This window comes from Zonotrichia leucophrys, chromosome 4 (genome assembly GCF_028769735.1).
Source record: "Zonotrichia leucophrys gambelii isolate GWCS_2022_RI chromosome 4, RI_Zleu_2.0, whole genome shotgun sequence".
Lineage (NCBI taxonomy): Eukaryota > Metazoa > Chordata > Aves > Passeriformes > Passerellidae > Zonotrichia > Zonotrichia leucophrys.
The window spans coordinates 64104827-64119483 of NC_088173.1; the positions used below are offsets into that span (position 1 = coordinate 64104827).

A 14657-nucleotide genomic window follows, 5' to 3' on the forward strand; every position below is an offset into this window, starting at 1 on the left:
TCCTTAAAAATGTGAATTTTAGAGCCAAAGTTTTTTCCTCTTCACCTACCCATGGTCCAAATGAGCTTCACAACATTTTGTGTTTGCATCATGTAAATAACTTAGTGCTTTACACCCCCAGAATCTGGTTCCTCCTTGTTTATCCCTGATTTATTTTTGTTCACTATGTTCCTTTCTTGCTTCTCAGTGGACCCTGCTCTCCTGTTCCACCCAAACACTCAGGGTGGCCCTGGTGAGGTGGCCAATTGCTGTGGCACAAGGGACGTGTCTTCAGTCCCCATTTCTCAGCACCAATGCCCCCATACACCAGCTGTGTTTGTAGGGCAGTCCTGGGTGCCACAAGCAGCTGCCCACACACCCATCAGGTTTCCTTGGTGTGCTGGGAGCATGGAACCTGCAGCTATCACAGCTTGGGCTGCACCTGGAGTTATTTTTAGGAGCTCTGTCTTGTGTTAATCTGTTTATTTCTGTGCAAAATGGGAGAAGCCAGCCATCATTCAAGCGAGTCCATGTGCACTTGCTGTATACAGTTATCTCTTTGTCATCACCTGAGGCCAGATTCCCTAAGGAATGGGGCGTGTTTCTCCCCTGCTTTGGGATTTTCAGGTGGGATCTGCCATTCCTCTAGGTTTTTCTCCCAGCTGTCTTGCTGGGCTGAAGCTCTTGGCAGCTGCAGACCCGCCTGTGTCACTGTTCTGTTCGAGAGTGGTTTGTTCCCATGTAGGGGTTGATCAAGAGGATTTGGGGGATTAATTTTTACGGTGTTGGAATTCTTTGCAAGTCCCTGTTTCCTGCATATCTTCAGAGATCTGTAGCTGGTTGTACTTTGCAGTGCAGTGGTGTGAATAATATGAATTTATTCCATATGAGGAGCTCCTCTCTGGTAATAAAGCAGGATGATGTCTGATAACTCTTCTCCTCTTCTTTCTCTTTCTGCTTCAGATGTTTCTGCTTTTACTGGTGAAGTCAGTGCAGAATATAATCATTGCTTTTCAAACAGATAACCCTTAATCTTGGAAATAATGGAAGTCTTTGAGGTTTTCTGTATTCTCTGAAGGTAGATAAATTTTTACTAAGGCAGCTGTTTTTTTCCTGCTTGCTTTCCTGGCAAGAAACTAAGCTGGAGTCAGCATAACATCCCCTGTGGCTCCTGGGGTTAAATGTTATCTAGGAATATATAAGGAATAGAGACCAAGAAGTTAATACTGTGCTTTGGAGTTAAAGTATTTGAGTGGTGGCCTAAGTGAGAAATGTCTCTATAAATTAAGTTACAGTCTGATACTTGTTTTAAGGAAAAAATACAACCCTGGAGTACTGGCAACATATTGGCATGTTTCAGACTAAATTCAATCTACGTGTGGCTGTTTGACAGGCAGTTCATCAGGGTGGTGTTTCCCAGGCACATTCCTGTCTTTTGCTGTTATTTATCTTGCTCTCTCTTTTTATCTAGTGACTCTATCTTGTAATTAATGGATCTCTGCTGTTCTGTTCATTTTGTGTTAAAAATACTTGTAAATCTTGAGGAAACAGTTTAAAATCTTTGTTGTGCCATAATTACATATATTAATACACTTTCTTCAGAAGTAAAACTCCACCCGAGAATTTGTTATCTAAGATGATTTTATAGCTTGAAGGTGGAGGGTTTTTTTACTGATTCTCGATAAACCCAAGCAAAGGTCTCTTTAGTAGCTTTACATTATCATCAATGCCCCATCCCTGGCAGTGTCCCAGGCCAGGCTGGACAGGGCTTGGAGCACCCTGGGATAGGGGAAGGTGTGGAATTAGATCTCCAAGGTCCCTTCCAGCCCAAAGTGTTCCTTGATTCTCCAAAATGCTGCAGCCCTGAAGGAAGATCTTTCTCTGCTTTGGGCTGTGTTTTTAGCAGTAGTCAAGTTACAATAAACTGTTTCTCATGTCTGTAGTGACTCTGTAGTAACTTCCCACGTGTGTGTTTGTGCTTGTTCTCTGATTTTAGCCCAGAGGTCAGTAAGATATGATGCAATGTGCAGGGAATTCCCAGCTGTCCATCCCTTCTGCTTCCAGCAGGAGCACTGCACGTGCCCAAATCCTTATGGCAGTGCTGAGTGAAAAGCTGATGGCTGAGGCTTATTCTGAGAAATGTGCAGGGCAGGAAAGGAGTGTGCTGACAGGTTTAGTGGTCAAAATTACACAGCCAGGCTTGCTTGGGAAGTGTGCTGGGAGAAGGCAGACAGCTGTGCTTGGTGTGGCTGGGGAATGGAACACAGCAGCATCCTTTGCTTGAAACCAAGTTTGCTTTGCGCCTTATGGAGAAGGCAGCATGCTACAAATCCAAAGTCTCCATCAGGATCTTGTAGAACACACAAGATTCTCCTGACTTTTCTTTTCTGTATTTCAGCTAAACCTCTCTGCCCAGCTGCTTGCAGGTGTCTGTCAGTGCTTCTCAGCCTCCAGATCTGTGGGGTGGGCAGACACAGCCAATGTGGGCTTGTAGGAAAATGAGTTTGGAACACTGAGCTGAAGTTCAGGCCTTGCAAAGAGTAAAACTTGACCAGCAGTAAAAATGGGAATGATTTGTGTCATATCAGGCATTCAGGAGATGGAACTATAAACCGTGTGTTCATTCCCCTGCCATTGAACCCTGTGTTTGAGTATCTTCAGACATCTTAAAAAAGGGAAAATAGAAATAAAAAGGCAGCTTTTATAGGAGGCTTAGAATGAGGTGAATGACATTAGGAAATAGGGATAGGAAACCTCTCTGTCTTTTCTGTAGAAAATGACATGTTAAAGGAATCACAGTAGTAATAGAGAATAATGCACAAAGTATGAGCATAATGTTAGAATTTCAATATGCTCATCTGCTGTCAGGAATTTTCTGTGCTGTTGTTCTGTTTTTGCATCAAGTCCTCTTCACCCTCAGTCTCCCTTGTTTCCTTCACTGGGAGCAAGGAATAGCTCCCTCCCAGCAAAGGGAGTGTGGCTGACCCAGGGAGGGGAGGGTCAGCTGGATCACTGCCTGTGCCTCTTTGGAATGTGGGGGGAGTATCAATAGCAAGCACCTACAGAGATAATTAAATTTGGGTGTCTAGAGCTGCATTTCAAAACATTCCCTTAACAAAATGATCTGTATTTTGCCTCCTTTCTTGCCAAGAGTGTATAAGACTGAATATTTGTACTCTGCAAGTCACCCAGTTATTCAGGAGGGGTTTTGTGTATTGATTTACTGCAGGAATTATCCTTCTCTGTCTCATTGCTGAAACCTTTTTCCCTCCCAAGTGTATTCAAAACTTAGTTGTGCTTCAGTTTCCACTAACATCCTCTGCTGTAGCATCCATGCACACAGAATGCCACGCAGGCAAGCAGATCCCTGTGTTTTGTACAGCAAAGATGTTGCAAGGGATCTGTGCTGTGTGTTATTTATTGCCCTGCCTTCCTTTTCTTCCCCTTCTTGCTCTCATCCCTTAGTATTTCATTCATCTCTTAGGTCTTCTCTCTTAGAATGTGATTAAGGGCATCTTTGGTCAAGGAAAAAGCTGTAGATTTGGAATACTTTCAATTAACTGTAATTTGGGATCTTTGTTGTTGTTTAGAGTCTTCAGTGGTGTTTTGGACCAGGATGTGCTCCCAAAGGATTTGGTTTAAACTTTTGCAGAAATATTAAAAGGTCTGGCAACAAATTTCTCTAGATTTGGGCAGTTCCAGATGCTTTGGAGGGTTTACTGGTGCATTCTCCAAGCTCCCAGCAGTTATTTGCCGCATAGATCTTGTTCCATAGCACTGACAGCACTGTTTGGTGTCTGTCAGCAAAAAGAAAATATTAAGTTTGGCTTTGGGGCGGTTTGTAGGAAAAACAAGAATTGGAGGAGTGAGAAATCACAGCCAGCAGGTGACTGAGGAGGTTGAGTCACGTGGTAAGCACAACTCATTACATTGGGAAACATCTCTCATTACAGTGGGAAACATGAACCTGGGTTTGTTTTATTTTTTATGCACTGAAGGTGGGTTTACTTCCCAGAATAGCTGTTCCCAGGACAATAGACTGAAGTGATGGTGGCTGTGGTGTTTTAAAAGCTGAATGTAAATATTATTTCCTGCATGTAGGAGTAATAAAATAAGAACTCAGTGTTACTATTAGGTGTAACCAGTTGTTGGAGTACTGTGTCCACACTACTCTTAGCAATGTTTTGGGTGTTGCAGATGGTGAACAACACTGCAATGTTAATTTGTTACCTGGAAGATAAGCAAGAATTTAAAGCTTCACAAATTCCTCATTTTCTCCAAGGAAAAACATACTGAGCTTTGGTGATGCAAATCAGTGGCTGTGAAAAGGAATCATATGGAGAATGGATTTGTAGAGAATTTTTGAAGTTTGATAGAAGGTTTATATAGAATCATAGAAGATTCATGATGGGATGAAGATCTTCTAAATGATCAGCCAAAAGTTTAAACAGTATGTCCCTGCCCATGGCAGAGGATTGGAGCTAGATGAGCTTTAGGTCCTTTCCAAACCAAACCAGTCTGTAACACCCCATGTCTGCAACTGGGGGTAAAAAAGTCAAAAACTTTTATGTTTTTCTCCCATTTTTAATGGTGAGAGTGGCAATGCCAATAATTTCTATTTTTAGAAACATGGCTCTCTGAATGAGTGCTTTTGGAGGACCTTTTCTAGGTCAATCACATGGTGCAATTCAGTGACTCGTGCTGGGCAGGAGGTCACATCAAATAATCGTAGCTTTCCGCTCTCCCTAAATTTAAAATCCATGAATGGGAACCAGCTCATAGTGCCAGGAGGCTTTTTCCGAAATACAGACACTGTGTGCTCTGCAGTGATCCATGTGGCTTTGGTCACCAGCTGAAGGAAATTGCAGCAGAAATAAGAGATGCCCTGAAGAGGAAAAACATCCCAAAATATTAGTGCTGACAAGAGATTCCTGCTTGGGGGGGCAAGTGATGGTTTGGTTTTGTTTGAACATGCTCCTGTCACTTCTGTGCCCAGTGCAGCTCCTCTTGGGGAACTTGCAGATGGCCAGTTCCAGCTGAGCAGCTGCATCCCCAACCTGTCTGTAGGACACCAGCACAGGGGGCTGGCAGCCACAGGCCATGGAACTCTTGTGGCAGAGTCCTCAGGGCGGTTGCTGCTGGAGAATTCAGTGGGTTTATATCCCACAGAGCTGATGGAGCTTGAGCAAAGATGAAGCTGGAGTATCAAATTAGATGAAGCTGGAGTATCATGCTTGGGATACCGGCTCACTGGGTCAAACCTTCTGTTTGGCAGGGCGGAACTGGATGGGCTTCTAGGTCCCTTCCAACCCAAGCCACTCCATGGTTTCATGATTTTATCAAGCCCAGCTCTAGGAGAGTTCAACCTTATTTAAAAAAAAAAACACTGCTGGTCTATTGAAGCTGTTCTTGTTTCAGACTCTGAGCTCTCTTTCTGATGGTAGGCATCAGCTACCATCACAGGTATCTAATTTAGTTATTTGTAAAAATCAGGGAGAGATTTTGTAATTATTTCAGAAGAGCTCCACTCAGTCAAAGCTTCACTGTGCTATTGTGTAATTATCAGGTATTGGTGTATATTTTAGTCTGCATGGACTAGATCCTTCTGGTCTTTTAAAAATGATCTCATTCTTCTTATTAAAGGTCAGGATTTCTATGCCCTCCTACTGGGCATGATTATGATGAATAACTTGCTTATCTTAATCAGCCCTGAATTAAATATCTTCTGTCATTTCAGCATGAGGCAACTTCCCAGCAGCTTTGCTTTGTGGTTTGTTATAGTTTTGAAGTGTGGAAATGCCTGTTGAGAAGGATTTGAACATTAATTCTCTCCTCCTCTCTCTTTCAACATAGCCTGCAAAGTCAGTTACAAAACTAATTAGCTAACATTAATATGTGCACTGCTCTAGGGGCTTAAAAACTAAATTTTCAGTGATGATGAAAGCGTCAGAGAAAATTGTTTGTTTGTTGACTTATATGGTAGTTAGTGTAATTGTAGCTAAATACTTTAAATCACTTAGTTCTGAGACATTTGTGGCTCATCTACATGGAATATTTATGGCTTATATGTTCATTTTTTGCTGATGCCAGTTTTTATTTTGGAAGGTAACTCCCTTTCCCCCAAGGTCACCAAGTTCTGATGACATAAAGCAAATGTTCCTACAGCAGGATCTGCATGTTACTTCCAAGTAATGTACAGTGATTCTTCTATGGAGCCAGGCTGGCAGAGTTGGGAATGTTCCCCTGGAGAAGGGAAGGCTCCAGGCAGAGCTCAGAGCCCTTGGCAGGGCCTGGAGGGGCTCCAGGAGAGTTGCAGAGGGACTGGGGACAAGGGATGGAGGGACAGGAGCCAGGGAATGGCTCCCAGGGCCAGAGGACAGGGCTGGATGGGAACTTGGGAATTGGGAATTGTTTCCTGTGAGGGTGGGCAGGCCCTGGCACAGGGTGCCCAGAGCAGCTGGGGCTGCTGCAGGCTGCTGACCGTCAGTGTGGGAAGGGGACACCACTCTCATGGGGTTCCCAAGGACCTACAGAGAAGGTTCCAGCCCTGGTGGCAGTGGCAGCTTGGTGGATCTGCACATCTGCAGGGCCAGCTCCAACAGGTGCTCAGGCCCCATGGAATAATGCACTGGTTTAGGTTGGAAGAGACCATAAAGATCATCTGATCCCACCCCATGCCATGGGCAGGGACCCCTCTCACTGTCCCAGGATCCTCCAGGCCCATGTCCGACCTGGCCTTGGGCACTGCCAGGGATCCAGGGGCAGCCACAGCTGCTCTGGGCACCCTGTGCCAGTACTTCACTATTGTCCTCCTTGAGTTCCTACTATTTTCCTTCCTGGTATGCTTTCCTTCTTAAAAAAAAAAAAAAAAAAAAAAAAAAAATTGAGAAAATTGCTCATGTAGATACTGGAGTTCCTTACAAGTTCTAGATCACTGTTTTGATAAGCTTGTTTTTTAAGGCCATTCTTCATAAGGAGCAAATAAAATCCTGGATATTTGGCTTCCTTCTGGAAAAATCACTGTTATTTCATGGCTGAAAATACCAGAGCCCCATCCCCAAAGCTGCTGGGGCCCTGTGCTCAGGAAACAGTCTCTGCAGGGGCAGTTGCTGAGATGGATGTAAGCAGGATGGTTATATGGAGCCTCGTGGCTGCTTTATGCTGGGAATAAAATGTCCAGGCTTTTCCTGTCAGGAAACACAGCATAGGTTATATTAGTCAATTAACCTGGTAACCTGAATAGCTGTTTGTCTTCTCTGAGAGAGCCTGCACTACTGCCTGGCAAGGCTTTCCTCACTTCCTCGGGAGGTTTTTCTCTCATCAGTAACACACTCTTCATTCCAGATTGTCCATTACTCAGTGTGTGAATTAAAAATATTCCTGGTAGGAATCACTTTATTTGAAGGGCTCCAGGCTGCGTTAGACTGGGCTTGGAGCAGCCTGGTCTAGTGGAAGGTTGTCCTAGTTTAGGGCAAATTTGGGAGAAAACCTCCAAAGGGGTTCCTGTAGAAAGCAAATTCAAGTGGCCCTTTCCTAAACCAGTCCAGGAAAAGATTTCCTTGGAGAAAAGTGGAAAAAACTGTTTATTTATCAGGCAAAGCATTCACCAGCACACCAAAAATGAACAATATGGAACAATAACACCTCTCACTGTTCTGCAGAGGTGACACACGCCCAGAGTCCCTGGTGGGCTGTAGCTCAGCTCACTCAGTCTCTGATCAGTCCCTCCAGGGCTGGAAATGCCCCGTGGGGCACAGGGGAGATCTGGGGGTGCTCTGCTGCTCTTCAGGCCACAGCAAGTTTGAACAGCTCCAAAGAGAAACCACAGTCCAGGGAACTTCTGTGCTTCAGCTGCTAAAACTAACTAAAAGCAAAGGGGAGCTCTGTCCTGCTGTCTGTCCATCCACAGACAGCCCAGTCCAGGAGCAGGAATGTGGGGAGTGAGTGCAGTGTCTGAAAACAAACTGTGCACTTCTTGTCTTCCCCTTTGCTCTCAGAACCAGCCTGAAAGGTGCAAAACTCATTTCTGGGCTAAACAGACCAATGGGAATGTGAGCATCATAAAGTCAGCCCAGGAGAAAGGTGGAACATAGCAGGGGGTGGAACAAGATGGTCTCTAAGGTGTCTTCCAACCCAAACCATTCCATAATTCTGTGATGTGGAAAAAAATCACACTCAATGCAAATGAAAGGTGTGCACATTCTCACAGTTTGCAGTTATATGAATATTAAAGGCCAGAGGTGTATCCTAAGACAGGCTTTTTGATGTGATTTCTTTGTAAGGCTGTCAAACACTTTGCCTTTAAAATCCTCTTTGTGCCTAAGTGATTTAAAATATTCCCAGGTTGTCCTATTAATCATGTCATCTGGAAAACCAGGGTTTGCTTGAAAGAGTATTGAGGTTCATTATCTGAAACCTCAGAAAACCCATCTTTAGGAATGAGAGAAAGGCAGGTTCTGGAGTATTTAGATGTTAACAGCTGCTGACTTGTAAAGCCATGCTCAGCCTCTTGACTGGAGAAAAATCACATTTTCTCCCTTACAGCATCATAAAATCTTTTAATTAAAATTTTGACACACCAAACAAATACTGAAGGATTGATTCATGTCTGGGTTAAACAGGCATGGTGCAAGCCTTGGGGTAAACCATGGCATTAAAGTTCTAGAACAATTATTTCTTAAATTAGTTCTTAATTTTTAGGGGTAACTTTGTAACATGACTTGTGCTACACCAGGAGCTGGTGCTAGGAAAAGGATGTTCCCTTAGGCATTTGCTGCTTTGCTTGCATCCTGGACCTCTGATTTCATCTGCTTTGGGCATTTTTATGCTCAGGTGAGAACCCATGTACAGAGCTGCCCCAGTCCTGGCTGATGAGAAAGGCAAGGTGGGAATTGTGTCCCTGTGCCCCTCCCTCAGGTGAGAGCCCACCTGCAGAGCTGCCCCAGCCCTGGGGCCAACAGCAGGAGGACGTGGAGCTGCTGCAGAGAGCCCAGAGGAGGCCCCGGAGCTGCTGCAGGGCTGGAGCCCCTCTGCTCTGGAGCCAGGCTGGCAGAGCTGGGAATGTTCCCCTGGAGAAGGGAAGGCTCCAGGCACAGCTCAGAGCCCCTGGCAGGGCCTGGAGGGACTCCAGGAGAGCTGGAGAGGGACTGGGGACAAGGCCTGCAGGGACAGGAGCCAGGGAATGGCTCCCAGGGCCAGAGGGCAGGGCTGGATGGGACCTTGGGAATTGGGAATTGTTTCCTGTGAGGGTGGGCAGGCCCTGGCACAGGTGCCCAGAGGGGCTGTGTCTCTCCCATCCCTGAAATCGCTCGAGGCCAGCCTGGAGAGGGCTGGGAGCAGCCTGGATCAGTGGAAGGTGTCTCTGTCTGTGGCAGGGGGTAGAACTGGATAATCTTTGGGATCCCTTCCATTCCAAACCATCCTGTGGTTCTATATTCTCAAAGCTACTTTTGACTTCACTAGGAGTCATGTTGCCAAATTGCACATTTTCTTTAGTAAAATAACTTCCTTTGAAGAACTAATAGCTTTTAGTTCGTCAGTCTCTTGGACATCTTCATCAGGACAGCTTGTTCATTGATTTTATAGCCATTAAACAAAGCACTCTGTGATAGCTGAAGGGGACAATTACAGGAACAACAACCCAGCAATCTGTTTCACACTTGCTTTCGTCTGCAATCTGCTGGTGTGCTTTAAATACCCGAGCACTCCTCGTGTCCTTTTCCCAAGTGTGAGCTACACACAAGTTTGCTTACGAACACTCCATTTGTGTGGATTTGTTGGGTTTTTGCTTTGTGACAGTATCTACAATCTGCTCAAAATGCCTTTTTTTTTCCCCCTTTCTTTTTTTTTTTTTCAAAAATTAAGGAAAACTTTACCACATGCCTTTTATGGCAGTAAAATTTTACAGTTTTTTTTAGCTAGACTGAGAGCCATAGAAGCTCATACACCCCCCCCCCAAGCTTATCTACATTGGCCTCATCGTGCCTTGCCTGCACCCCCAAGTTACAGACAGTCCTCTGCAGTGAAAGAGTCTCAAAATTATAGGTGGTTTGGCAAAGCAAAGGCCATAGAAGTTTCCAGAGGGTGGCAATGAGTGGCATAGGGTCTGGTTGGAGGCCTGTCTCCAGTGGTGTCCCCCGAGGTTCTTTACTGGGCCCAATGCTGTTTGGTCCGTCAGTGATTTGGGAAGGCCTGGGTGGCTCCTGGGCAGTTCCCAGTGACACAGAGGTGGCAGGAGCCCCTCTGTGCTGCCCTTCAGGTGGACCTGACAGCTGGGAGGGATGGGCAGAGAGGAACCTGCTGAAATTCCTCTAGGACAAATGCAGGGTCCTGCACCTGGCGGGGAGCAGCCAGCAGGTCCTGGGGACCAAGGAGCCCCTGGGACCCTGGGGGCAGCAGGAAGGGCAGTGCCAGCAGGGTGGGGGAATCCTGCCCCTGTGCCCGGCCCTGGGGACAGCTCTGGAGTGATCCTGCCCCTGTGCCGGCCCTGGGGGCACCTCTGCAGTGATCCTGCCCCTGTGCCCGGCCCTGGGGACACCTCTGCAGTGATCCTGCCCCTCTGCCGGTCCTGGGGACAGCTCTGCAGTGATCGTGCCCCTGTGCCTGGCCCTGGGGACAGCTCTGGAGTGATCCTGACCCTGTGCCCAGCCCTGGGGACAGCTCTGGAGTGATTCTGCCCCTGTGCCTGGCCCTAGGGATAGCTCTGGAGTGATTCTGCCCCTGTGCCCAGCCATGGGGACAGCTCTGGAGTGCTGTGTCCAGCTCTGGATCCTCAGCACGGAGGGAGGACATGGATGTCCTGGAGCAGGGCCAGCAGAGGCTGCACAGCTGAGCAAGGGCCTGGAGCATGAGGGAGCTGGGGCTGCTCAGCTGGAGAGGAGCCCCAGCTGAGAGGGGCCTCAGCCCTGGCTGTCCCTCAGTGTCCCAGTCTGTCCCTGTGTGTCCCTGTGTGTCTGTCCCTGTGTCCATCAGTCTGTCCCAGTGTGTCCCTGTGTGTCTGTCCCTGTGTGTCCCTGTCTGTCTGTCCCTGTCTTTCTGTCCCTGTGTGTCCCCGTCTGTCCCTGTGTGTCTGTCCCTGTGTGCAGGGGTCAGTGCAGGCCCAGGCTCTGCTCCAGGCCCAGCCATGGCCCCAGAGCCACAGGCAGGGCCTGAGCCCAGGGAGGGGATGGCACTGGATGGTCCCTAAGGTCCCTTCCAATCCAAACCATTCTGGGACTGGGTGATTCTGGGAATCAGTTCCAAACAATGTTGTTGGAGAACAGCACCTTCCTTTCACCCTCTTGGGTGCTGCGTGGGGATATTGGGGCACAGTGCATTTTGTGGGGTTTTCTGTGGGGTTTTTGAGTACTGTAAATGATCACTTTGGGCTTGGAGTGTCAGATTGCCCAGAATTAATGGGAAAATGCAGGTGGCAATGACGAGAGTTCTAGAGAGCATTTGGTGGTGCCTCAATCCAGCTTAAAAACAGGATAACTGGTATTGCTGTAATAAGTAGTGATGGTAAATGTGTAAATCTGTGTCAGAGCATTGGGCAGTTCCTGCATTTAAGGTTAAGAGCATTGGGTTTTCTCATGCTGCACAGTGTTTGCCTTTTCTCTTATTAAATAGAGACACTGAGTCCCATTGGACCCCTTGCCTCATGGAATTCTGGCTTCTGCTTCCCCTATCAAGCTGTGTTGCCACTATCAGACATTAGTCACTGGAGCCAACAAGAAGTGTGTCCATAGCTCAGCTAAAACTGAAATGCTGTTTCCAGCCCAGCTGTGTAGAAAGTATCTGGTTTTTGTGTGTTAGAAAAGGGGAAGCTGCATCGAAATGCTTAGAAGGGCTTAAGAGAACAATAAAGAGTTGCCTTGTGTCATGAGAGATTGTGGGGATTTGCCCAGGAAAAGGTTTTTTATTTTAATAAAACATTTTGCAATAAGGTCATGTTTGCCATTTTCTGTATTCAGCAAGGAAACAATAAAAAAAGGGGATTATTCAATAGAAACCTGACAGTGTTTTGATGGTGCTGTTATAAAAAATAGCAACTTCATTCTTACAGTAGTTACAAACTGCTGCTAGTTTAATTTCAAAATGATTCCCACAAATCCTATGGAATGGGAATCAGACAGGTGATGACAAACAACAGCTTAAAAAGTGAATAACTGCTATATGGAGACTCAGTCAGATCGTTTTCCCTCCCAGACGTGTCAGGCTCACATTGTGCATTCGGCTTTACTTCCAATAACTTGTTAAATTGTGGTAATGTGAATATTTACCATTATCTGTATTCTTAAGGCCATTAAAGCCCCTGGAGGTTATTTTTTCCATATTCATTGATGTCCCTTTGTATTGGGCAAAATCTTTTAGATACATTTGTCTTTCATCTTTGTGTCAGAACAATATGATGATAATATTTTTCTGTTTAATAAATTAGCAACTCCTGCGCGAGATGCAACAGATGGCAAGTCGCCCCTTCGCCTCCATCAACGTTGCCTTAGAAACAGATGAGGAGCCACCAGATCTCATCGGGGGGAGCATAAAGGTGAGAGCTGGGCCTTTGGGGTGGTCCTCACCACGATTAACCAGGGATGCTTTACACAGCAATCCCAAATCCTCTCATTTTTGTGTATACCTGTAAGAAACTCTAAATCCAGGAGGTCCAACAGGCACCATTTTAATTTGCTTTTATCCCTTCAGATATTCACTGATAACTCTTGGGTTGGTTCAGATTAATGTTATACTGATGCTGGCTTTGAAGTGTTGGGTTTGCCTTGTTAGTTTTTATGCTTTGAAATAGAGAAGAATTTCAGCTTTACACCAGAGAGCACTGGGCTGGAAATAGTTGTAGGTGCTGCAAATAGAAACCCTTCCCTGTGATATCTCAAGACAAGTGTGAATATAATCATGTCTGTGTACTGGATAATGTTAACATATTTCTGATAACAAATATATATTCCAATGTATCTTGTGATTAGCAAATAGAAGCATGAAGAAATCATGGTCATACACCAGGCTGGCACATTCTTACACACAACACATTGAATTTTTAGAAAAAGCATATTTAAGAGGTGATGAATTAATTCAAAGGTCTTTTTGATGTAATGCTTTGACCAGCACAGACTTTGATACAAAAAGAAAAAATTAAAAACCTGAAAACACTGATTATTTTTCTTTCTCATCTAAGGCAGCTGGATTGTTTTGTTTTATTTAGACTGAAGTTTTTGGAAAGTTTTTCTCATTATGCTTTAAGGTTAAGAAGGGCAGACATGGATTAGATGTTGGGAAAAAATTCTCTGTGAGGGTGGGCAGGCCCTGGCACAGGGTGCCCCGAGCAGCTGGGGCTGCCCCTGGATCCCTGGCACTGCCCAGGCCAGGCTCGACACTGGGGCTGGAGCACCTGGGACAGTGGGAGGTGTCCCTGCCATGGCAGGGCTGGCACTGGGTGGGCTCTGAGGTCCCTTCCCACCCAAACTACTCTGAGATTCTATGATTACTCCAGGTACTAAGTTTCTCACACTCTCTTACTATAACAAGAGAGCTTATTCTTTAAAAAAAACAAAACCAAAAACCTAAAGCACATGAAAGAAGTCTGACCCCAAAACTTCTATTTGGTGAGTAATAATTTTTAAGTCTTGGCCTAAGTGCAGGCATTAAGGTTGCCTGTATAGCTTTGGATGTTCCTTATTTGTGTGTAAATATGGTCTGACATGGCAAGTTTTAATACTATTCCATGTGATTGGTGTCCTGCACCACCTTCTGGGTGTACACCGTGCAGAAGCAGCTTTTCAATATATGGAATCACAAAATAGTTAAGGTTGGAAAATCCCTCTGAGGCCATTGAGTCCACCACTCCCCCAGCCCTGCCAGGGCCAGCACTGCCCCATGCCCACACAAGTGCCACAACCATAGGATGTTCAGATCCCTGCAGGGATGGGGACCCTGTGCCGGGGCTGGGCAGCCCTTTCTGGGAAGGCATTTTCCCTAATTTCCAGGCTGAACCTTTCCTGGTGCAGCATTAGGCTGTTTCCTGTCATCCTGTCTTGTACCTGGTTTGGAGCATAGTGAGGTAAAGTAAAATTTGCAAAGGTCCTCAATAATTCAGGTGATTAAGTATCTGGAACACTCCTTGGATGCTCTGACTGGTTCTCCTCCCCATTGACTTTCTCTTGACTCCAGATCCTCAGATTTTCTGATTTTTTTATAATTTCCCTGCTTCTGTCATGAGTCTGGTACTGGGAATCATTACCTCTGACAACTCACCAAGACTTGGGAATCCACCCCTGCAAAATCAGAATGTTACTCACCAAATCAGACTGAACTTTTATTTCATTGCTGATTAAAAAGGCTGTGGGATGCATGTGGATGTTCATGAGGCTGGAGGCAGATCTGGGAGGATGTAGCCTGGCTGCTGATGGGTTTGGGTTGCAGTCTGTCTGTCTGGGGCCCTTCCCTTCATCTTCTGTTGTCTGGAAGTAGCTGAAAACACCTCTCCTGTGGGATCAGGCCAGAACAAAGCTGTTCTAAACTTTTTGATCTCTGACAAGATGTCTGCACTCAAACTACAGAGAGGATAAGCTCTGGATCTCTTCAGTTCTGATGAGTGTGTTATTCCTCCTCTTGTTCTGCTGGCCTCCTTGGGTTCCTCTGGAATGGATGGAGAAGCTGGTTTGAAGCACAGTAAGAAAGACTGTGGA

At 45.8% G+C, this 14657-nt stretch overlaps 1 protein-coding gene across 1 annotated transcript in view; it reads left to right on the plus strand.

The window, feature by feature from the left end:
• ATRN (attractin) overlaps positions 1–14657 on the plus strand; it is a 150330-nt gene that overhangs the window by 116976 nt on the left and 18697 nt on the right. The window contains exon 27 of the mRNA XM_064711922.1: positions 12398–12505. Within this exon, the coding sequence (XP_064567992.1) occupies positions 12398–12505 (108 nt within the window). The remainder of the gene's footprint in view (positions 1–12397; positions 12506–14657) is intronic.